Source organism: Eptesicus fuscus, chromosome 10, assembly GCF_027574615.1.
Source record: "Eptesicus fuscus isolate TK198812 chromosome 10, DD_ASM_mEF_20220401, whole genome shotgun sequence".
Taxonomy (NCBI): domain Eukaryota; kingdom Metazoa; phylum Chordata; class Mammalia; order Chiroptera; family Vespertilionidae; genus Eptesicus; species Eptesicus fuscus.
The window spans coordinates 73,974,088-73,997,592 of record NC_072482.1 but is presented as its reverse complement, the minus strand read 5'-3'; the positions used below and the strand labels follow the sequence as shown (position 1 = coordinate 73,997,592).

Below are 23,505 nucleotides of genomic sequence, written 5' to 3'. Positions count from 1 at the left end.
CCAATATGGTAGCCACTAGCCACATTTGGCTATTTGAACTTGGTCTAAATTAATTAAAATTAAATAACGTTAAAATTAAATTTAGTCTCACAAAACATATTTCAAGTGCTCAATTGTAGCCATTTGAATTTAGATCTAAATGAATTAAAATTAAAATTGAAAGAAAATTAAGAAAACAATTCCATTTATGATTGAATTAAAAAGAACAAAATACTTAGGAATAAACTTAACCAAGGAGGCGGAAGACCTATACACTGAAAACTAGAAGACACTGCTGTCAGAAATTAAGGAAGACACAAATAAATGAGACAACATCCTGTATTCATAGACTGGAAGACTTATTAATATTAAGGTATCAATTTTACCCAAAGCGATCTACAGGTTCAAAGCAATCCCTATCAAAACCCAATGTTACTTATTTTTTAGAAATAGAAAAATCCATCTTAAGTTCATATGGAACCTCAAGAAACCCTGAATAGCCAAAACAATCTTGAAAAGAACAAAGTTGGAGATCTTACACTTCTAATTTCAAAACATATTACAAAACTACAGTAATTAAAAGTGTGGTATACCCCAATAAACTAAATTTTAAAAATTTAGTGTGGTGCTGGCATTAAGACAAATATATAGGCCAATGGAATAGACAGAGAGCCCAAAAATAAACCCTTGTGACAAAAATCAAAGGATCCTTAAAAAGTCTGCCAAGACCAATCAATGGGGAAAAGACAGTCTCTTCAACAACTGGTGCTTGGAAAGTGGATATCCACAAGCAAATAAATTTAGCCGCACCGTTACCTTATACCATATACAAAAATTATATCAACATAGATAAAAGACCTAAATGTAAGGCTTACACCTATAATATTCCTAGAGGAAAACATAGGGGAAGCTCCATAATATTGGATTCGGTAAAGGTTTGGATATGACACCAAAACACAAGTAGCAAAAGCAAAAATAGGCAAATGGGACTACATCAAACTTAAAAAATCCTGTGTAATGAAGGACATAATCAACAGGGTAAGAAGGCAACCTACAGAATGGGTAGTTCAGTCACTCAGACACGATTGAATAAAGAAAAGTTTTTATGTTCAAATATCAAATTTTTGGGAGTAAAATCTCCAAGTGGAGAGGAAGTATGGGGACACTACCACTCAGCCAACCAGATTCAGGACTGGTGGGACAGATGGGATGGTGCATGTCACCATGTCCCAATCTTACACCCACTCTGCACCTGGGAGGGCGGGGGTGTGTATGTGTCCACTCTGCACAAGCAATAGCACAGATTTGCTGGTCACCCCCAAAGGCTACTCACCGCTGTGCCGTAAATAGTCCTCCTCCGCGCAGAGCCATCGGGCGGTGTTACTAAGAATTTTGTTCGATCCATCGGATTTCTAGAGTGTGTAGCTTTGTAGGGCATGATGTTGATGGGGCTGCAAGATGCTGAACGAGGACAAATGGGGATAACTAGGGTGCAGGTGATTGTTTTACACACAAGAGTGCCAGAGGAGCAGTTGAAGGAAAGCCAAAAGCAGGTTCAGGAAAAGGAGCAAAGCAGAGATAGAGAGAAAAGCAGGGAGAAGATGTTATTACCTACAGGTATCCAGGCCCTCATACTCAACTCTCCTCACAGTCCTGTCAGTTTGTGGTGTGTCCAAGAGGAAGGCATGTCCAAATGAAAAATCTGGAACATACAAGCTCTTTGGCTACTTAAATAGTGATTAAAGAAATAGACGTAATCCAATAATGATGGAAAGCAATGGCCTAATATTCGTATAAACTCATGGTTTGGTAAAATGCTACATTAATGATAGGTAATTTTTATATGAGGCCTGCTTTATAATCACATTTTTCCTAGTTAGCTTTAAGAGTGAACAAAAGGTGGAAAGATAGGAAGCGAGCGAGCAAGCAAGCGACTATTTCAGGAGTAAAGTTCAATAGGCAGTGGTTTAAAAAAAAAAAAAAGCAACTAATTTTTAAAAATGTTAAACAACCACGTCTTACCAGGTGATAAGGATAACTAATAATTTGAAGGATAACTAATAATTTCTAGAAAAAAATCCTGTGAATGTTTTATCCATTTAAAGGCAAATCAAATGCATGCTTGTGGATTTCCCCAGAAGCCAAAGCATTTGAAGGTTCATAACAAGCAGCAGCAGCAGAATGTATGGGGAAACAGGATGTCATCATTTAAAATGGTGAATAGAACACAAGTGTGTTAGAATTGCCAAAAATAAAGTTGAATCATGCATAGCTTTACAGTTTTACTCAAAATGGAACATTTTTTGAAAAACCACAAAGTTTCTGACCATTCACCTTCAAAGGAACACCGTCATTAATCAAGGGATTCTGAGCAACGATGGTTTAAAGACATTCATTCATACAATAAATAATGCAGAGGTATCTAAAGGGTGGGCACTAAGGTTCCAAGGCTCATTTTCAGATCTCATCCAGAAATCTTGTTCTCCAGCAAAAAAATAAGACAATTAAACATGACCACTGAGGAGAATCGGATGTAAGTGAACTGTTGTGAACATGGTTTTACCCAATTCTAGAGATGGTAGCAACTCTTTTAAAGAGACTATTCATGCCAGCTGAATATACTAACAGTATTAATAAATTAAAAACTCAAAAGTTTACAAGACAAATTTGGGATAATCTTAATTTCAGAGTTAGAGTTTAAAGATATTTTTATTTTGGTTTAATCTATAGACAGAAAGTGGATCAGACTGCATCTTTCACCAAATGCCTGCCAGGATCTTCTGGTTATCAATGGTCAAGGCAGTAAATAGACTGTAAATTGCATTCTCTTTCCCCATAATCTGAACACAGAACTTTATTTCTTCAGGGTAAACAGAAACATTTTGCATCCCCTCAGCTCTCCTGAAAAGAATGTGTGTGTCTTACTTGGGAGGTGACACAGAGCTTTGTTTCAGATCTTAATGGTGAAGGAAGATTCCTTTGTATTGTGAGGAAGGAGGACCTTCTCTCATTTTGTTTATTGTGGTCTCAGGGGAAATAACTTGAAAATAACCTTTTCTCAAGTGCCACAGCAAAGCATTTGCATTTCCCAGACAAGGAAATAGTTCATTAATGTAAAACTCTTCCAAGCCAATCAAATGTATTTAGAAAATAACATCCTGGCACCAGGCACTTCTGTAGGATTAATGACCAGGAGAGGCACACCTTGCCTAGGGCCACTAAGCGTGCTAGGGGATCAAGAAACTCTAGACAACAGCCTTGCTCTGACACTGAAAAAGGAATAAAGCACAGAAATATGATTTCTTTTTCGTCTAGTGGAAAACAGTTATTTTGGGGGGTATTTATGGAGCAATTTGGAGACCATTTTGGATGTAAATCAATCTCATCATGCCTCCAGTTTATTCTTTATTATTGGTGCCGAGGTAACATTAATCAAAGGATGAAAATGTCTTAAATCTATCAGTGTAGTTTACACTAAAACCTTCAAATTTAATTGTTCAAGGAACATTGCCTGGCTAAAATAAACACTATAAATTCCTTCTAAGGATATTACATTTCACGAGCTTCCTTGTTGTTCTTAATAGCAACTACTGAAAAACCTGAAACTTTGAGTCAATTATTCTAATACTCTTGCTCTTCTGAAGAAATAGTAAGAGCAATCTAGAGTTGTCTTCCCCATCCCCCCAGAATGCTCTCCTTATCTCCAAGTAAATTTGTTACACATGAAAATTCTTCCATAGAACTGTCTTTGAGAAAGTCTTCCACAATATCTGTATTTCCTCTATCCGTGGTAGCAAGTGTGCCTTAATTTAAATCATTCAAGATTTTCTATATGAAATGATGGGTGAAGGGAAAAGACAATGCAGTTCAAGTGGTTGGAGTGTGGCATGGAGAATAGAAAAATTACATAATAGAATAATTAATAATATTAAATGTATTGAGTGCCTACTATGTGCAGGCACTATTCTAAGCATTTTACATGTATTAACTCCTTTAATCCTGAGCTCTTATAATCACAATTATTTTAAATGTATTTTTTAAAGTGGACATGGAAAAGTCAAGCCAAAGCATTAGGTACAAATGAGACTCTGATTTTCAGTTCTCAACTGCTCTCATGGCTTGTTCTGGAAGTTTGCAATCACTGAACATCTTAGGGGTGACTGTTTTTGATCTGCTATTGTAACCCTGGCTCTGGATGTAGGTCATCCTCTTGCCAGTGGCAATTGGATATAAGATGAACTCAAGGGGCAACACTAAAATGGGAAGACAAGAAAGGAAAATCAATGAGAGTAGATGGAAAAAGTGTTTTTGATAAGATATATGTAAGAGATGTTTACATATGTAATTTCATATGAGAAATTTTAGAAACCAACAGTTTTGGTTCATTAACCATAAGCTGTACCGATGCAATAACAGGTAACAACAATCTAAGGAACATATTAATGAAACAGGCAACTCAAGGAAAGGCTATGCATTGCTTCATACTAAAGTAAATTAAAGAAATGAGTCAATCTGTGACAAGGAGAATGGAAAAGTTGCAAAGTAAAGAAGAACCAGTTAGGAGGTAAAAAGCACCTGACTGAACATAACAATGAAGAAGGAAGGTGGGAAGATGGGTGGGTAGAATGGGTGGAAAATGAGGAAATGGTGTTGGAAAAGACTAGAGGAAGAGTGAAAGAATTGACAAAAGTTAGTGATGACAGAAATAGCAAACAAAGACAATTTTCTAGCTGCGAGGCAGTCTTTTAGTATGAATACATACAATATGGAGATTCATAAGCATGACAGCCATAAACTATTGTTTAGATCCTATGAAAGAAAACTGAAAAGCAGTTTTAGAGGTTCTTCAATTAGCTGGACCTAAAGAAAAACTTCCATGACTTGTATAAAAGTATGCCATTCCCAGGCATAAGAAAAGAAAACTACCTTGAAATAAGCTATACTTTTTCCTCCAGAAAAATCTCAGATGTAACATGATAGCTGACAAGTTACTTTACAGAAAACACAGAACATAGTGGTCCAGCTAGTTGAATGCACAAGGTACACAGAGCATCACATGGGGTGCCAAGGATGGAGGGTAAGCTAGTTTAAGGTCCAGTCTACTGATTTCCTAAGTGGCTCTGGTAAATCACTTTTGTCACTGGGTTCCACAGGCAGGTGGTGGGAATGCCTGAACGTGCTTTCTTGACTACCTCCCAGGGGTACTGTGAGGATTAGTGTTGATATTAGCTCATTGGAAACCAGAGATGAAAGACATCATAAAACCAAGAATTATTATTTGTAAAGAGGGCTAATGGATAGGAAGAGGCCCGCAGAGGCAAAGTGTTTTTTAAAGGGAGTTTTGTGAAGAGGCTATGCGATTTCTTAAGTGCCAACGATGAGGGCTAGTAGACTGGTTATATCGATATACCAGCTGTGCCCAAAGATAGCTGGGAATATCTAAATGAACTCACCATGTGATGTTGCCAAAAGCCTAATATGTATCTTCCAGCTAGATACATTAAATTAATTGGCTCATTCAGGCATGTTTTGCATTTCAAAGAAGGGGTTATAATTAATTATAATAACCAGTACTTGGTGCATTTTACATACTGTATTTTCGAAGTATGTAACAAATAAGAACACTATAATTAGCCTTCTCCACAAGTCTTAAGGGTTTTGGAAGGGCACTCTTCCGAGATGACATATTAAAGACTGACCCAGGGAGGGTAAGTAGCCAGCCTACAGCCACATTAGGAAACTGTATGCTTAAATTGGCTTGCGCTTTGCTTTTATCCCCAAGTCCACATGTTAGTATACTAAATTATTTCTGCCTCTGATCATCTGCTTAGATGCAAGGGCAGAAAGAAAGTTGGGGAAGGGACAGGTCTTTCTGGGAATGTTCTGAACAGACAGAAGTATCTGAAGCCTCTGATCACGGGGAGGGGATCCTTTGTCTGCCTGGCATCTGGTGTCCAGATAAGATGCTAAGATGGATGCGAAGAGGAAACAATGCCAGGGCATGAAACCAACACCAACAGACACATTTCCAGAGCTGTTCCACCCGGAGGAGAGAGAAGCACACACTGGGAAAAACGAAGACGTGATCAGATAGATGGAGGCTCAGCTATGCTTCACAAGGAGGACTTTCCGGCCCCAGGGAAGTTGCACCTGGACAGTTTTACCTGCATCTCCAGACAAGGCAGCTGTGCTTTTGCTCCTGGCCAGGAACGAGTGCGTGGGCGTCAGCAGTCTGTTAACAACGCTGCTCTCCCAGGGGCTGAGCTGCAGGCGGCGAGCTAAACGTCACCACATAAGCAAGATGTTAGAAGCATTCCTTCCAGGGGCGAGGGGGTGCAGAGCATCACACCTATCGCTCCCACATGCCGGCCTTCGAGAGAGACGGGCTCTCTGGCGAGGACAGTGGGTGAAGAGTCAGGGCAACAGGAACCTACCCAAAGGAGCTGTTATTCTAGAGCACTGCCTTTCTTCAAAGGTTCCTTTTGTGGCAGGCTCTATATTAGTTTTATGGATGCAGTTTTTGCTAACCACCCTCCTACAGCAGTCAACAGATAACACAACAGAAATGTTATTTCCACGACAGGCTTGGCATGTATCACCGACTCCAGTCATACCTATCTGCCGTCTGCCCTTATCGGGATGGGCAGTGGACTGCTGGCACACCGCAGCCCAAGGGCTTCCTAAGTACCCTGAATAATCAGCTCCACCAGCGGCCATGCCAGCTTAATGCAAGACCGGATTTATAAGTAAATAAAGATAGAAAGGTCTCCATTACATTTTGATAGATCTCCATGAATTGTCACGTGGGTAAATGGGGGGAAATTAAAGATAATAAAACGGAAGAGGACTCATGCACAGTTCTGTATAGAATTTCCTTTTGACTTTTCCATTCAGCAAGTCAGGTTCTTTCAGGTCCCTGTTTGACAGCAACACAAATTTTTTGGGGAGCATAAGGGCAAAGTTGAAGCAAGATAAAATTAAACAGAGAAGCCAAAATCCAATATAAACATAAATGGGAGATTACTAGTTGGTGTGAAGAATCTGGAAGGTAAATTTTAAAATAATGTAATGAAGTATGGCCCCAAATTATATTGGGGCTTGGCAAGCCCACTGTTAGGAAATGCATGCCAATCATAAATAAATTACTTTGCTTATGTTAGCTTCCATTGATGGCCCATGAAAATGCAGAGGCTACTTTCTAAAATTCCAGGAAAGAAGTCTATAAAAATCACTCAAGTGATAATATATCTTTATTTTAGAATGCATTTCCAGTGACTTGTAAAAGACTTTAAAACTGTCTAAACCTGGCAAGGCCATTCTGTTCCTCACGGTAAACAGCAGGTACAAGTCCCTTTGCCTCTGGAGCAGTTGTTCTTATAACAATCTTTTATATGACATGTTTGAAATGAATGGCATTTATATTCTAGGAAAGTAGTTTTAGTTATCAGAAGCCATCCAGTGTTACAATGTGTTATAGAAAATATTTGCTTCTATCTCGAAGAGGTACCAACTTCCAATAAGAACCTTAATTATCTGACTTAAAAAAAAAAAAAGAGTGACTATTTTGATCAAGGCTCTGGTGAGTTTAATAATCAGTGAATTGTTTATTAGCTTTTTCTGGTTATTCGGAGAGCCTTCATGGTTAAATTAAATCTTATCTAACAGCAAGATATTAACAAAAAGATCTATTACAAAAACCAATGTAATAGGTACAGAGGTAGTATAATGTACATTCAGAAACATGCTAATTACAAATTGCAGAATGGGTAGTGTATGTGTGTGTTGTGTATCAACAACAAAAATATTGTAATCTAGAATTACAATACATCCACAGAAGATCAATGGGGGAAAATGATTAGGATTAAATTAAAATCTTCCACAGAACTCTATTTTTAGTAGATGAGAAAGGGAAGAAGAGATGAATGCTTCCTTTTTTAGATAAAATAGAACTGCAGAGATGGTTTATCATCAAAAAGACATGTCTCTCTACCCTACCCCTTCATTAAGTTCAATTACTTCATTTCTGTGCATCTTTGAGGCACCAACTAAAATTTGCCTCAAATGAAGATCGTTAAAAACCCTCTTTGACTTGTATTTAAAGCACATCCAAAGAGATGATTTTAAAGCTCCGACCTGTGAATGGATGGTTTTGCTAAGAGACACATTCCCTCTTCTACCACCTTCACAACTATGCCCTGAGCAAAAGAGAGACAGATCTCTTCCATAAGGTAACTTTTTAGTAAAGGTATGGACAGGAGAGTGAGTTTATGTTTTATTTTTTCACTTAGAGGGGCCTGATTTTAAGATGATAAACTCTGGAATGAAGAGATATTAATTCTCATGAAATAACTCTAAAGTATCGATCCTGTTTAAGCCCTTAAAAATGAGTTACTGACAATCCTCATAATAGACCACCCGGACCAGGGAGGCAAACAAACATGCTAGATATTTGTACCTGCATATTCCCCATGAGCAGAAAATCATTATTTGGTTCTAGACGATGGAGAAACCAGGCAAGTGTTGCCAGGTCCTGATTTTTCATTAAAAGTAGAAAACCTAAATTATATATTCCATTTTTAAAATGATGCCAATTAATTCAAATGAAAAACAACAACAACAAATCCCCTGCTCAGGTCAAGCAGAACATGCCTATGTGCAAAATTCAGTTTGAGATCTACCACACCATGTCCTCTGTCCTAGACTCTAAGAAAAAATGTATGGACTAATTTTAAGCAAAGAGTAGGTGACTTCATTCTTACTTTAAAAAAAACTCCTTATTATTTGCCCTTGAGAAAAAAGCTGGTTAAGCAGGTAACTTAAGTTAATAAGAAATACACACTTTTAATGTAAAAATTTCCAGTGGCAATATTCACTCTATTGCAGCAATTGCAGGGGTATAAGAAATACACACTTTTAATGTAAAAATTTCCAGTGGCAATATTCACTCTATTGCAGCAATTGCAGGGGTTTTCTTTTAACTCGGGTCATTTTATCAGTCTATGATGTGGTAATTCAGGTGTGGTAATCAAAATATTTAAAAACTGGTAGGACATGGATGCCACTCATTAGCTCTGGAGGACCCGGGGAAGCACAGCTTGGGGAAGTGAATACTTACCAACTGGTATGAAAATATTTGAGTATTTTTAATAACCAGTACCAGCTGAATATCAACCTTGAGAATATCAGAGCCTCAGTTTAATACGAGCTCCCAGGCCTGTGCTGTGAGGTTGAGAAATCTCAAAGCACCTAGTAATGGTATATAGATATATCCTCTAACAGATTAGTCTGTAAAAGCCTCTACTTTAGTAATTTAATAAAAATGCCTTTTAATTTGATGATAAAGCATAACCAACTTTTAAAAATAGCATAAAATAAACTAAGTAAATTATTTAAATTTCTAAATTAGGAAGTTCAAATTCAGAAGAATTTCTATTCTCTTTAAAAGACCCAGGTTTCTCACTGTCCTCTTGAGGTTTTTGATTAACTTAAAAAAAACTGTTTCCTGGACCTGAAGGAAACCCTGGATGACCCAAATCTGTTAGATCCAGAAACTTTTTGATAAATGGAAAAAAAAACACAACTCCCCAATTTAGTGCCTCCCTCCTATCCTATTGGTCAGCTTAGTATTCAGTTTTATAAGCCTGTACCATGATTCAAGGGGCAGTTTCCTGGCCCCAGCTATGACTTGTTTATTAAACTTCCCTTGACCCTTAACCTTTCCCAAAGGAAGAATGCACAGAGTCAGAGTTGATCTTAGGAAGGGCATCCATGAAGGTAAAACCTGAAGATGCAGTGTAGCAACATGGGTTAGGAGCTGGTGATCACTATTCTAGTCCCTCTTCTCTAACAGTCAGCCTCTAGGATACCGGTTCAGGCCCTTCATCTATTTGGGACTCTTACCCCAACTAGAGTAGATGAGTCATCCAACAAGTTCCCTGAAGTTTTAAGATCCTTTTTCTTAAGGATATCCAATCAGATATTATCACGCAGAATCTAGAAAACATCTTCTCTCTAGTTGACTCAGCATTGTCCTTCATAGGAAGTGTGGACAGGATGTTGTCTGGCTTATTGCCCATCTCCCACTCTCAACCTTACCCTAACTTAGCTGTGTACTGTAGGAGGCAGCATGCAAGGTTTAACTTAAAAGTAGTGTAAAGTCCCAAATGTAGCTTGTCTGATATCCAGGTTCCCCAAAAGTATGAAATTAGAATAAGTGACTAGCTCCAAAGAAAAGAAGAATAGACAACTGTAAGAATAGCATTTACACGCTATATTTTAGGTTATGTTAGGGGAATGAGTTTGAAAAGAAAGGCTATTTATGAAAGGAATTTTAATTCATAATACTTTATAAAAGGCCTCTAATTTGACTACATGTCTAATATTGATTTAGGCAAATTAGGTTAAAGAGAAAAAAAAGGAATGATTTAAGTTAAAAGGCAAGAACAGGAAGTTGTTCAAATATTTACTGTATTAGGAGATTAGTTATAAAACAACATCAGCACATATAATATTGTACATTATGACACCATAATTTTTATACAATATAAAATACACAAATACACATACGCACATACAGAACATGCACACATTACATTCCTTTTCAAGACTACTAGTATAAACACTGAACCTTTCCCCATCAGTTTCTTAATAAAACACTTAAAGTAACCACAACTTGTTACTTTCAAAGAGTATTATTTTTATATTGCACAATAATATTTTTGTTTTGTTTTTTAATTTAAAATAATTTAAATTATGTAAAACAAGTAGCTTATCTTAAAAGCTTGGTTTTTCCCATCATGATATATAAAAATATGTAAAATAAAACTTTCATTTAATAAATAACATTCATGTACTGTAAATCCATAAGATGAATAAAACTCAAAATTAAAGTAAAATGTTAACTGGAGGACTATGATTATTAAAATTTTTAGGAGGCTTCACTGATGATATTCTTGAAGTTAGGCCAAATCCCTTAAGAGTAAATGAATGGAAACCAAAAAAACCAGTCACACAAACACAAGAAATGCGGCAAGAAAGGTTTGGTTAAATGAGAAGTTAGCAAAATGAAATCTACTAACATGAATCAGTTAAGAAGTATTTTTTCTTTTTAAAAGAAAATCAAAGACTGGAATTCCCAAAGTACAGATGAAAAGTCAAAGACAGTATGATTGAAGTAAAATAAATGTTCATAATAAAGATTATTTGCATGTTAGTGGATAAGTGGGTGATTTCTGGAGCTGTAAACTCAGTTACTAAAGAGTTGAGAGAAGCACCGCTTTCATCACTGCTAAATGCAATCATTCAGCCAAGTTCTAAAATGAGAAATGTTCTTGTCGCAAGGAAAATGCTGCTCAGCCGTTTACTGCTTTTTTATTCTGAAGTTTTTTTCTTCCTATTTAAGAAACGTAGGGAAAGCAACTTCAGATGCTTATTTTTATCTGTAAACATCCAGAAAAAAAAGCATAAAGTAAATAACAGAACACTTTTTTTGTTTGCCTTTTGACTGTACCTCTATCTGGAGAATTTAGTAAAGTTGCAGATGAAGAGGAGAGCCGCTTGCTAATGACGGGATCAACATGTTTCGAAAGATTCATGGTGGAAACTGACCGCCTGTCTGGATCTAAAACAAATGGAGATAATGCTAATTGACAGCCAGCATGCAGGATTGCAATTTCCTAGTTCGCTGATGGAAGGAAAAACTAGGACTGGATGCTTTCAGCTCTATCCCTAGATCTTTCGTGATAGCACAGTTTTCCAAGTGGACATTTGAAAGGTAACTTAAAGGGTAGAAATAAAATTCATTTTTCTTATGGGATAAAATAAATATTCAGCTCACCAGTTTGTCAGCCAGGGAAATTCAAGCATGAGGTTATAATATGAGGAATGAAGGCCAGTGGAGGGCAACTAAAACAATGGAGGCAGACTGTGAAGCAAAGAGAGGGCCATACTTGTGACAGCCTTTATCATTTCCCAAAGCAGGAACAATAGGGTTGACACAGTGCTGGTAAAACAGAGAGTAAACACTAGGAGACAAAGAACACCAGGTTCTGCGTATCTGCTGAGAGCTTGGCTCGCAGGGTCATTTGCACCCAGGGCATGAAAGTTCATTATAGGAAAATAGGTTAACAAGAAAGAAGAGGAAGCACTATAGCATTTCTTTCTAAAATGTCTACTAATAACCATATCTCTAAGCCTAGAACATAGAGTTTAGTATGGTTTACAAAGTAGAAACAGTCCACAAACTTGCCTGACAAAACGGACAGTCATAGAAAGAAAATCAGAATTCCTTCCTTTAAGTATATTAACAATATTGTTCATCCTGCAGTCGAGTAATTTTGGAGCAATTCTTAAAGGTCAAGTCAGAAGAGAAATAGCAGTCATTTAAAGGGCAAAAATCAAGTCTATTAGTTTGCTGTCTGTACAGTGGAACCAAGTTGTAACAATACTTGGTATCATAAATCATATTCCCTGAATAAAATTGTGTATATTAAAAGTCTAAAAATCTCATCATATTTATTTAGGAGGCAGGTAGATGTTCTATAATAGCCAAAGGTAATGGGGTTTTGCCATATATTTTTTTAATTTTCTATTGTTCACATCTTCTAAAACCAAAAACAAACCAAAATATTCCTTGTGGGAGAAAGTCGTTCAAAACCTAGATGCTATTGTTCTAACTAACCTTGGTAGTACAAATTTTACAGTAAATTTCCCCCCACAGAATAACCATTTTTGGCCATTATTTACAGTATAGAGGGAGCAAGCAAGTCTTCCACCAGCATCAGAGATTTCTATCTCCTATTGGGGCTCATTTTATGGTTGAAGCATTTAGTTATTAAAAAAATCCAGACATCATTTCTGTGACTCAAATTTATTTATACTTAACTGATGGGCCCTGAGGGTGTTCCTAACATAAAGATTCGGGATAAAATGTCAAAAGGAACACCTGAGTTATGAGGTTCAAGCGCACAAGGAAGGATAATGAAAGATAATTCCAGGTAATTTTAGAGCAATCCATTTTCTGATATTGCTTTATATGTTAAGCTCTAAGAGGAAAATTGTGTCTACATGCAGGCCTATCCTGCATGGTTAAAATTATGGGGGTATAATATATATTTATTACATTACTTTATACATAGTAAGATCATTTTTAATCATTCATTTTTCTCATTGAACCAAACACAAATTCACAAAAGGATTTTTGACGAACTGGCTTAAACAGTATAAAGTTTACAAGCCAGGGCTAGTTGACGTGGGAGCAGTCAGACAACACACTGATTTAATCTGATTAAATTTAATTTAATTTCTAGGACCTGTTTGTTGGTCAGTGAACACTGAATGAGTACCACCAGGAGGCAGGCATTGCTGTGTAGTAAGGGGTATTCAAAATGAGGAAGGTCTGGTCGTTGCTCTCGAGGTCACAGCAGATCATTCTGACCTTTGAGAACTTTGGTGTATTCCCATTATTTCCAACCTTCTCCCGTCTATGTAGCAGCAATTTTCTCTCATCCACAGCCCTTATAAAAACAAATTTTATCCAATAGTTTACACTCTCTTTCTCTGAGTGACAGTACTAATGGTCATTTATTGAACTCTGAATGTGAAAGCAAGAATTAAAGCAAGGGAACTTTATTTCCCTTCAAAGAAAATCTGTAACAGAGTCTACTTCTGCCTACAGATGAAAAACAAAGCCAAGTCAAAGAAAAACAGTAAGGTTATAAAAATATGTACCATGACAGCTTTTCTACATGGAACATATGTGTAAAACTATCCCTAGAGTGAAACATCATCCGTAAATGATCCTAATAATCATAGACTTGATAGGTGCCCCACCAAGTAAGAGCCAAGAAAACTGCTTTCCATTTTGATTCACTCTGATAGAAAAGTAAATTGTGGTAATATGGTTTTAGACTTTTTTAACATGAAGGGGTTATAGAAAATACACTAAATGTTAGAAATGAAAGAGAACAGAGCAAACAAACAAAAATCCATTAACATTTAGATTACAACTCCAGATGGCTACACAAGGATGGAATAGGAGAGTGGAGGGGAAACCAAACTGGATGTGCTTTGATCCCAAGTAATTTATTCAGTAAAAAAAAAACCCATTTTTTAAAAGTCTTATCTTAAAATGATCATTTAAGGAGAAAGTAAACATATCCCATGTAATTATTTCAACAGCTTCAAGTCACCTGAGTTATATTATCACACTTAAGAAACACTGTGCTATATCCCAGATCTAGGTCTATGCAATAGGATATTAAGCAAGCATTATGACTAAGGTGGTGATGGTCCAGCTATTGATGAACTCTGGCCCCAGGTCTGAGGTGCTAGCTACAGGTCAGGCAATCAGCAATCATGGGGAGGTCTGTACCAGACTTTCTAGTACCACCCAAAGTTGTGGAGTGGTGGTCCAGGCCTGCTAAATCGAGAAAGGTGAATGATGATTCAACAAAACCACCTGGGGACAGAATGCAAGACAATGACTTTTCAAAGTAAATTAAAAAAAGAGGCTATCAGACTCACACAAATGAAAAAGAACTGACACACTATATAAATTCAAGGTGTATTGAATTTACAGTACAAAAATAAGGCCTTTCACTAATTCCAAATTTCAGTATTCTCATGTCTATTTAAGAACAAGGGAATAGCTAAGACATCTACTATTTGTAGCCTCAAAACCTGCACTTTCTCTTACAAAGCTAGTGTTGCATACATTTAGGGTCAGAATACATAAGCTCATAGTATTGATTTTAATTAGTCAATAGGCCTATGATTCTTCTAGTGTAAAAGGTAAAACTGGCGAACCAATTTCATAATCCTGAAACTCTATGTAAATTAATTAGACTAATGTAGAGTTGAAACTAGCATGTTTATTTAGAAGCATTGCATAGATTTCTCTCTCCTCAAGGACTTTTATAACAAATGAGAAAAGCAGTCTATGTTAAGGGGGGGGAATCTTATCTTCTTACCTCCATCACCCTCTTATCCTCAAACAGGAGAAGCATCATTTAATTGTAGTGTCATTGTTTCAGCAGGATTTTTGTTTTGCAAGCACAGACTTAGGAAAAAGAAGCAACTGCACATTTACTGTTCAGGAAAAACAAAAAAGGGACTGAGAAAGTGGTCACCGCCCGTTTACCTGTACTGTGAATGCTGGGGCTCGCATGGAGAGGGCCTCCCCATGACCACCGGTTATGCTTCTGTTTTGGCTTCTGGCTCCTTTCCATCGTACGTCGTACAACAGCTTCATGGCGCTCCTTAAATGGAATAGAGCAACTGATGATTAGATTCAACCTGGTTGTTTGAGGTTTCTTTAAACATTTTTTTTTTAAATTGAGTTGAGAGAAAAAGAGAATGAGAGAGAGAAACATTGACCTATTGCTCCACCTACTGATGCATTCATTGGTTGCTTCTTGTATGTGCCCTGACCTGAGATCAAACCCGAAACCTTGACGTATGGGGACAATGCTCTAACCAACTGAGCTACTCAGCCAGAGCAAGGCTTCTTTAACTTAAGACAGAGTGGAGTGAGAGGGAGTACTTGACCTCAGTACTCCTAATCTATTTCCTAACATCTAGAAAATAGATTTTTTTAAAAATATGTTTTTATTGATCTTTTTAAAAAAATGTTTTTGTTGATTTGAGAGAGAGAGAGAGAGGGGAGGGGGTAGGAAGGGGGGAAGAGAGAGAGAGAGAGAGAGAGAGAGAGAGAGAGAGAGAGAGATATCAGGGATTGAACCGGAAACCTGAGTATATGCCCTGGACGGGGAGCCAACCGGTAACCTTTAGATGCATGGGGATGACATTCAACCAACTGAGCCACACTGGCCAGGGTTACACCTTATCTTAAAGTGAGAATATTATCAACCTGGAACAGTTATTGAAATCATTAGGAGCCAGTTGAAAAAGCCCGCTGTATACAGTATGTACCTAACAAATGATCTTTATTATTACTACTGGGAATGTGATGCTTTCACGGTAGTGCAGGTCTTACCTTACACAGATATTAAACACATGTGGTACCATGCCTAAACAATGGAATTTAGAATCTGACTCCACAACTTACTGAGTTGTATAACCTTGTTATTTTACCCATTTTAATTCTATATTTCCATTTTTGCCAAGATTCAAGGGTTGACTAGGGATAAATGAGACAATCTAGCATGTGAAAAAGTTTGTCGATGGTAAAGCCCTATAGAAATCCAATGACTGGGCCTGACTGCTTTGTCTTAGTGGGTAGAGCGTTGGCCTGCGGACTGAAGGGTCTCGGGTTTGATTCCAGTCAAGGGCACATACTTGATCCCCTGAAGGGTTGCAGGCTTGATCCCCGGCACCAGTCAGCACACATGTGGGAGGCAACCAATTGATGTGCCTCTCTCACATTGATGTTTCTCTCTCTGTGTCTCTTCCCTCCCTTCTACGCTCTCTGAAAATCAATGGAGAAAATATCCTTGGGTGAGAATTAACAACAACAAAAAAACCCCACAAGCAAACAAAAAAAGAAATCCAATGACTTGGAGTGGTCTTGGTATTTCAGTATAGATTAACTGAACATAAAGAAGTTATAGGTCTAGAGCAGAGAAAATGGGCTTTTAAAGTTTCTGTGGAAATAGGAACAAGCACACCATTCTCTACAAGACTTCCACACCCCAGCCTCCTTCCACACTGTGTCTGTCTGTCCAGCTGCTTACTCTGAGACAATTTTGCCACGCGTCTCAGCACCGTAATGGGAAGTTTCATCGCGAGTCCGCTGCATTTCTGCAATCGATGTGCCTCCCACCCATTTCCCAGGGCGGCACCTTACTTTGTCCTCCTCTAGCCTCTGCCTTCGCTTTTCCTCCACAGCAGCCCTCCTCCGCTCTTCCTTCAGCCTCTGCTCTTCCAGCTTCTTCTTCCTCTCTTCCAGGTGCTTTTCGTAGTGCTGCCTGGCTCGCTCTTCTTTTTCTAACCAGAGTATTTCTCTCGCAGCTAGGAAGACAAGGCGAATCAAACACAGGCAGCTTCAAAACTTGAACAGTCAGGGCTGTGTAAGCGGCGTGCACTTAACACATATGGGTTCTTCGGTTTTGTAGTAACCAAGCTGGCCTGTGCTTTCTTCAAATTTTCAGGAAAAAAGTACTGTGGTTAATTTTTAGCATTATTTCATATGCTAACAATGAGGTTGAAGAAGATGAATGGAATTCTGCTCTTTGGGAATTCCTACAGTCTTCTAGTTTGATATACAAGGTGTCCCCAAAAATGTATATACACTTTGAATAATTACCAATTCCCATGGGTTAAACCTGAAAAGAAGGAAACATTAAGTGAGCTATCAGATGTTAAAGTATATATACATTTTTTGGGACAACCTGGATTATTACAATAGAATAATATATATATCACATGCTCTGCTCTCAATTCTGATAGTGATAAGATGCCCTAAAAACCAATAGTACTATCCGTCTCTCTCGTTTTAAAAAATGAGATATTCTTCAGATTGAAAATGTGACTACATTTGTTTCAATACAGCACTGGTTCTCTGACAGAATTAAAAGGACTTGGGAGAAAATCCCAAAGAGTGATAGTTAATAAAAGGTATATTAAATGCCTCACAGACATATCACACTGAGTCAGCTAAGCAATGTGAGGGGCCAAATCAGCAACTGATGTTGTGTCTGAAGAGCTCATAACCTAGTTAGAGAAGAAAACATCACGAAATGAATAGAAACACAGAATTCAAAAAATAGTGTTCAGTGACGAAATGCTTCTTTTCTTCCTCACATATACATGTTCCTTCCTCCTGTTAGGGGAAAATATACAAAACTAATATTTTAATAAGAAGCTTTCTTGAGCCAGGATAACTTAACACATCTTTAATATGAGTTACTAACATTGTAGACAAAAGTATCCAAACGAAATTTAAAGCATAAACCCTGAAACCTGTGGATATGCAACACAATACATGTATTTCTTAACACTTAGCTTGCCAACTACGTAGTCTTTGACTTTTATATCCTGTTTTGAGGCAAATTTCAGATTCTTTAGGGACATTTATGAATGTAATATATTCCTTTTCTGTAAGAAATCCAAAAGCCAACAAGATAAAATAAGAGATAAACATTTTTATGAAATATTAAATATATTTAAAAATGGTAAGGAAAATAAGAGTTAATTCACAGATTGATTTTCCTGAAATAATGTTTTTCATCAGACTACTTTCTTGCTCATGAATATTTATTTTACTATTTCCTCATTAAATTTCAAGTCCCCTGATTTCTCAAGTCCTACCTACACTTGGCCTTAATATTGTTATTTGGCCTTACTCTGCAATGCTCTCCATAGTAGCCTTTTCATTCTTAAAGTAGACCTGTCTCCTTACTACACCTTTCAAACAAACCATGTTTCTCCCATATCTTTGCTGCTTAACCTTTCTATGCCTCACTACTGTTAGGATAAATTGTGGGTAAATACAGGCCCTTCCTCATAGATTTACCATGAGGATTAAAAGAATAATTTCACTTAACACAGAGTAAACTTAGTAAACTTTCAAGAAATACTAGTTATGCCCTAACCAGGTTGGCTCAGTGGTTAGAGCGTTGGCCTGCAGACTGAGGGGTCCCAGGTTCGATTCTGGTCAAGGGCATGTACCTTGGTTGCGGGCACATCCCCAGTAGGGAGTGTGCAGGAGGCAGCTGATCGATGTTTCTCTCTCTATATCCCTCTCCCTTCCTCTCAGTAAAAAAAAATCAATAAAATATATTTAAAAAAAAGAAATACTAGTTATGACTATCATCTTTGTCACTATCATCATCATCATGGTTTCAATCCAGAAAATTAAATTTGGTTCTTAAGGTTGTGTTATCTCAATAGGAATAGACATTACTACAATTATAATTACTATTTATTTATTTATTTATTTATATTGTCTAAAGTTTTACATATGTCTCCTTTTCCCCTAATTGACCCCCACCCCCCAGTCATTCCCACCCGGGGCACCACTGCCCCAGTGTCTGTGTCCATTGGTTATGCTAATATTCATGCATTTAAGTCCTTTGGTTGCTCTCTAACATCCTCCCTCCCCTACCATTTGTCTCTGGATCTATTGTTCATCAGTTTATGTTGATCATTATATCCCACATATGAGTGAGATCATGTGATATTTATCCTTCTCTGATTGGCTTATTTCACTTAGCATAATGCTCTCCAGGTCCATCCATGCTGTTGCAAATGGTAAAAGTTCCTTCTTTTTTATAGCAGCGTAGTATTCCATTGTGTAGATGTTACCACAGTTTTTCAATCCACTCATCTGCTGATGGGCACTTAGTTTGTTTCCAAATCTTAGCTATTGTAAATTGTGCTGCTATGAACATAGGGGTACATATATCCTTTCTGATTGGTGTTTCTGGTTTCTTGGGATATAGTCCTAGAAGTGGGATCACTGGGTCAAATGGGAGTTTCATTTTTAACTTTTTGAGGAAAAAAGGATTTTTTTTCCACAGGGGCTGCACCAGTGTGCATTCCCACCAGCAGTGCAGGGCAATTATAATTACTTTTAACCCAAACAATCTTTTAAAGGAAGAACATATCTTTATCCATTAAACTCTTATCAAGTGCCACTTCCATTTTTTCTACCAGGAAGTCAAGATCCTATTGCAGAGCCTTCTTTAAACAAATGTCTTTTTTAAAAAGTCATACAGAGAATAGGCAAACAATGGTGAAATAAGCAAACAGCACTTTTATATTATTGCAGAGTATGCTGGTGAGTGCTAGAATTATTACCAAGTACAGATCATGCAACTTTAAAAAAATATATATTTTATTGATTTTTTACAGAGAGGAAGGGAGAGGGATAGAGAGTCAGAAACATCGATCAGCTGCCTCTTGCACACCCCCTACTGGGGATGTGCCTGCAACCAAGGTACATGCCCTTGACTGGAATCGAACCTCGGACGCCTCAGTCCGCAGGCCGACGCTCTATCCACTGAGCCAAACCGGTTTCAGCGATTATGCAACTTTTTAAAATTGAAGTATAACATATAAAATATTTCAATATTTTAATAAGAATTTAAAAGTTAATTTATCCTAAGAGGTTTAGTTATTTAAAATATCTCCTAAGGATGCCAGATAATGTGCAAGTCTTAAATCATTAAAAAATGATATTTTTGAACACGAAAAAGAAATCAACAACTGCTGTGGACTGAAGTGTGCTCAGCCCTACTCCCCCCATTCATATGTTGAAACCCTAACTACCCAATATGACTGCATTTGGTGACAGGGCCTTTAGGAGGTAAAATGAGGTCATAAGGGTAGGGCCCTAATCCAATAGGGTTAGAGGCCTTAAAAGAAGAGACCCCCAAGTGCTCTCTGCACCCGACTCTACAGGTTCAGATGCTCATTTGAGAACAAAGCAGCCTTCTTCAAGCCAGGAAGAGAGCGCTCATCAGAAACTGAACCCTGCTGGAACCTTGATCTCAAACTTTCCAACCTCCAGAACTGTGAGAAAACAAATTTCTGTTGTTTTAAGCCACCCAGTCTATGGTATTTTGTTATGGCAACCTGAGCAGACAACTCATTCAGTATTTAAATCATTAACAATCACTAATTTCTTAGAGGCAGCTCTATAAAAGTATAATAGCATGTCCAAAAAGGAACTGTGATGAATATTATTAACCTTTACTCATGTGAAGTTAATATCCCCCCATCCAATTCTGGGATCATAATATAAAAAGAAATGAAAACCCACTGTAGCCCCCGAAATACTGGACATTAGCACGTCAGTCCCACCCTTGAGCTGCTGCCACCAGGATGACATTTTAATGACACTGGGACAGTGTGTCAGTGCCACACAAAGGGGAGCTCCACTATCAATCTGGACTCCATTTAGAAACACACAGCGACTCTGGGACTAAAAGAATAAAAAATGAAAAGCAGGGCATTGTAGTGGATAGAGCACGGGGACCTGAGTCCACCCCCCCCACCCCCGTCCTGCTTCTGAACAAGAAGCGACTTCTGTGGTCCTGTCTGTCCCCTCAGATTGCTATGGTGCCATCTTCCTGACAGAGTGACCAGGTGGGTCCACGGTAACATACAGAGCACTTAGCACAGTGCCAGGTATGTAGTAGGGACTCAATACATGCAGGTAATTATAGTGAGTGAATCTTTTTGACGGTCATATGAATTCCTGTCCTATTGCTAGAGAGAAAATTCAGCCAATGGGAAGAACACGGGTGGCACAGAGAACTCAAATGGCGCATTCTGCACTCATGGGCCGGGCGGACTCCCCATTCAGTCACATTCAACAATGCACTGCCCGGTCTGGTCCTTCTGCACAGGCTTACCTTTGTGTGGGTGGAGTACAAGTTTCACTACCAAATGAAGGAAAGAAAACCGTGACACTCAGAGAACAGAGTAATAATATCACTTAATCTCTGACACACATACAGCTGCTGTCCTAGTTTCATACTGAGATATACGAAGATATAAATAGGTTACAGGTAACACTGGGTACCAGAATAGCCAGTAATATCCTGAAGAGCCAGAAAATGATAATATCTGAGTTCAGGTACAGATTCTGTCAATGATCCTGTGTGACCTTGGGGAAATTACCTAACCTATCTGACTCTAAATTAGAGAGTGTGTACAAAGAGATCTCCAAGCTCTTTTCAATTAACTCCCATGACTCAACTTTTTGTTTTTACCTTTGAGGACAGGTGTGGGATTATAATTAGGCCTCTCTTTTACTTGCTTTTTATGTTAAAAATTTAAATCTTTGTTCTGTATGTTAATAATGATTGATTACATTCAAGTAAATTTCATCTTAATGTTGCTTTGAAAACACTGACTACATGTGTTAAATAATAACTCTAAGGGGAAAAAAGGAATCTAGTGGCTAAACCTCATCATTAACCCAAGGGAGGGGGCTGTGGAATGGAAAAATAAGAAGAGCATCTGTGCAAGAAATACTGATTAATTTCATTTAATAGTCAAGAAATGAGAATGAAAGGTAATCACCAGTAGTATAGAAAATTACAGCACCACTTTCACATTAATAAGGGGAATCATGGAAATTCAATGCTTGTATCAAACCAACCCCTACCACTAAAGCTACCCCTCCAATAAAAAGGGGGAAAAATAAAGTTAAAAAAATAAGCTAAAAGGAATAAAATCAAGCCTATTACTTATGACTGAAATTTTTAGACCAGGCCAAAACAAAAACATGAAGTTATTTGTTGTTGTTGTTTTTTTTAAACTTACAACAAAGTGTCAAATAAAGCATAAAAATAATGAGCAAATAGCTACCAGGCAGGTAAAAACAATGAAATAAATGTAGGAATAGTACTACCAGACAAAATGGAATTGAAGATCAAATGAGGGGGAAAAAACCTCAAAGGAGTTAAACAGGTCTCCCAAGGTCACATAATCTAAAAGAATTGCAATTTTACTTCAGCTCTGATTCCAAAGCCTGTACTCTCAGGTACCACACAATGCTTCCTCCGAGTCACATCTGCCTGCCTAAACTTTCCACTTGAATTTCCCAGTCAGATCCATCACAGAGCTGTACTATCTGCATACTCATCCCTACCTCAAACCAGAACCTGCTGTTTTCTATATTGATAACAAATTCACTTAACCTCCAAATGCTCTACAAAAGGTCCTCCTCAATTTCTCCCTCATAAAATCAATTATATCTCAACAAAGCAGTTTTTTAAACAAAAATTTTCCTTCATGGATGCTTCAACCTAACTCAACACATCTAAACAAATGACCCTGTCATTTTACACCAGAACTATCTCTAAAACTTTGTATCTTCTCTCAATCTTCTCCCCTGGAGGCTAATGGGACTGAGGTGCTGGGACAGGGGAGCACACCTGTGGAAGTCCTTCCTTATACAATGGGCTGAAGGGCTTGGAGATAAGAGAGCCACACAGTGCCAAATCTTCTTATTTTCAGGGCTATCATCATCATGGAGAGATGTCTTCCCCTCTTACTTTGTTCTGACACCCACATGATTTACAGGTATTATCTTCACAGTCACTCTGTAAGGTACACACTGCTATTAAACATTTTATTATGAGAAGTCTGGGACACAGAGAGGTGAAGTAACCTGCCTGACATCTCACAATAAGCCAGTGGTGGAACTGGAATTCAGACTCTGGACTGTCTGACTTTTGAAGCACACAATGAGCCATTATACTAAAAGACATGATTTGGGACACCTCCCTATGACTAAAGCTCCTCCTCTAAATCGGGACAAGTTGGTCATCCATTGGGAAGATCCCGATCTCCTAATGTCACTCTTAGTCTTTATCATCATGTTTATAAGACCCTTTACTTTTCAGATTTTAGATCTTTCAGCCTTCAAGGCAAAGTAAATTTGAAAGAAACAAATAATGTCTGCTTAGTCACGATGATTCATTTTATGTTAAAGCTTCGGCCTCTGAGTTACCTAACTCATCCCATAACAAGCATTTATTCTTTTCAGTCCTGAGCCTGGCTCATGATATAGCTCCTTTGGTATGTGCTGATGTCCATATCCCTCCCACTGTC

The 23,505-nt window shown here is 37.8% G+C and overlaps 1 protein-coding gene across 2 annotated transcripts in view; it reads right to left on the bottom strand.

Moving 5' to 3' along the window:
• The window catches only part of MAP7 (microtubule associated protein 7), a 139,679-nt gene that overhangs the window by 20,349 nt on the left and 95,825 nt on the right, over nt 1-23,505 (bottom strand). For both annotated transcript variants that reach the window (XM_054722679.1, XM_054722678.1), the window contains exons 4-8: nt 16,784-16,947; nt 15,119-15,236; nt 11,489-11,599; nt 6,144-6,257; nt 1,313-1,440 (exon numbers count right to left, since the gene is read on the bottom strand). In XM_054722679.1, the coding sequence (XP_054578654.1) occupies nt 1,313-1,440; nt 6,144-6,257; nt 11,489-11,599; nt 15,119-15,236; nt 16,784-16,947 (635 nt within the window). The remainder of the gene's footprint in view (nt 1-1,312; nt 1,441-6,143; nt 6,258-11,488; nt 11,600-15,118; nt 15,237-16,783; nt 16,948-23,505) is intronic.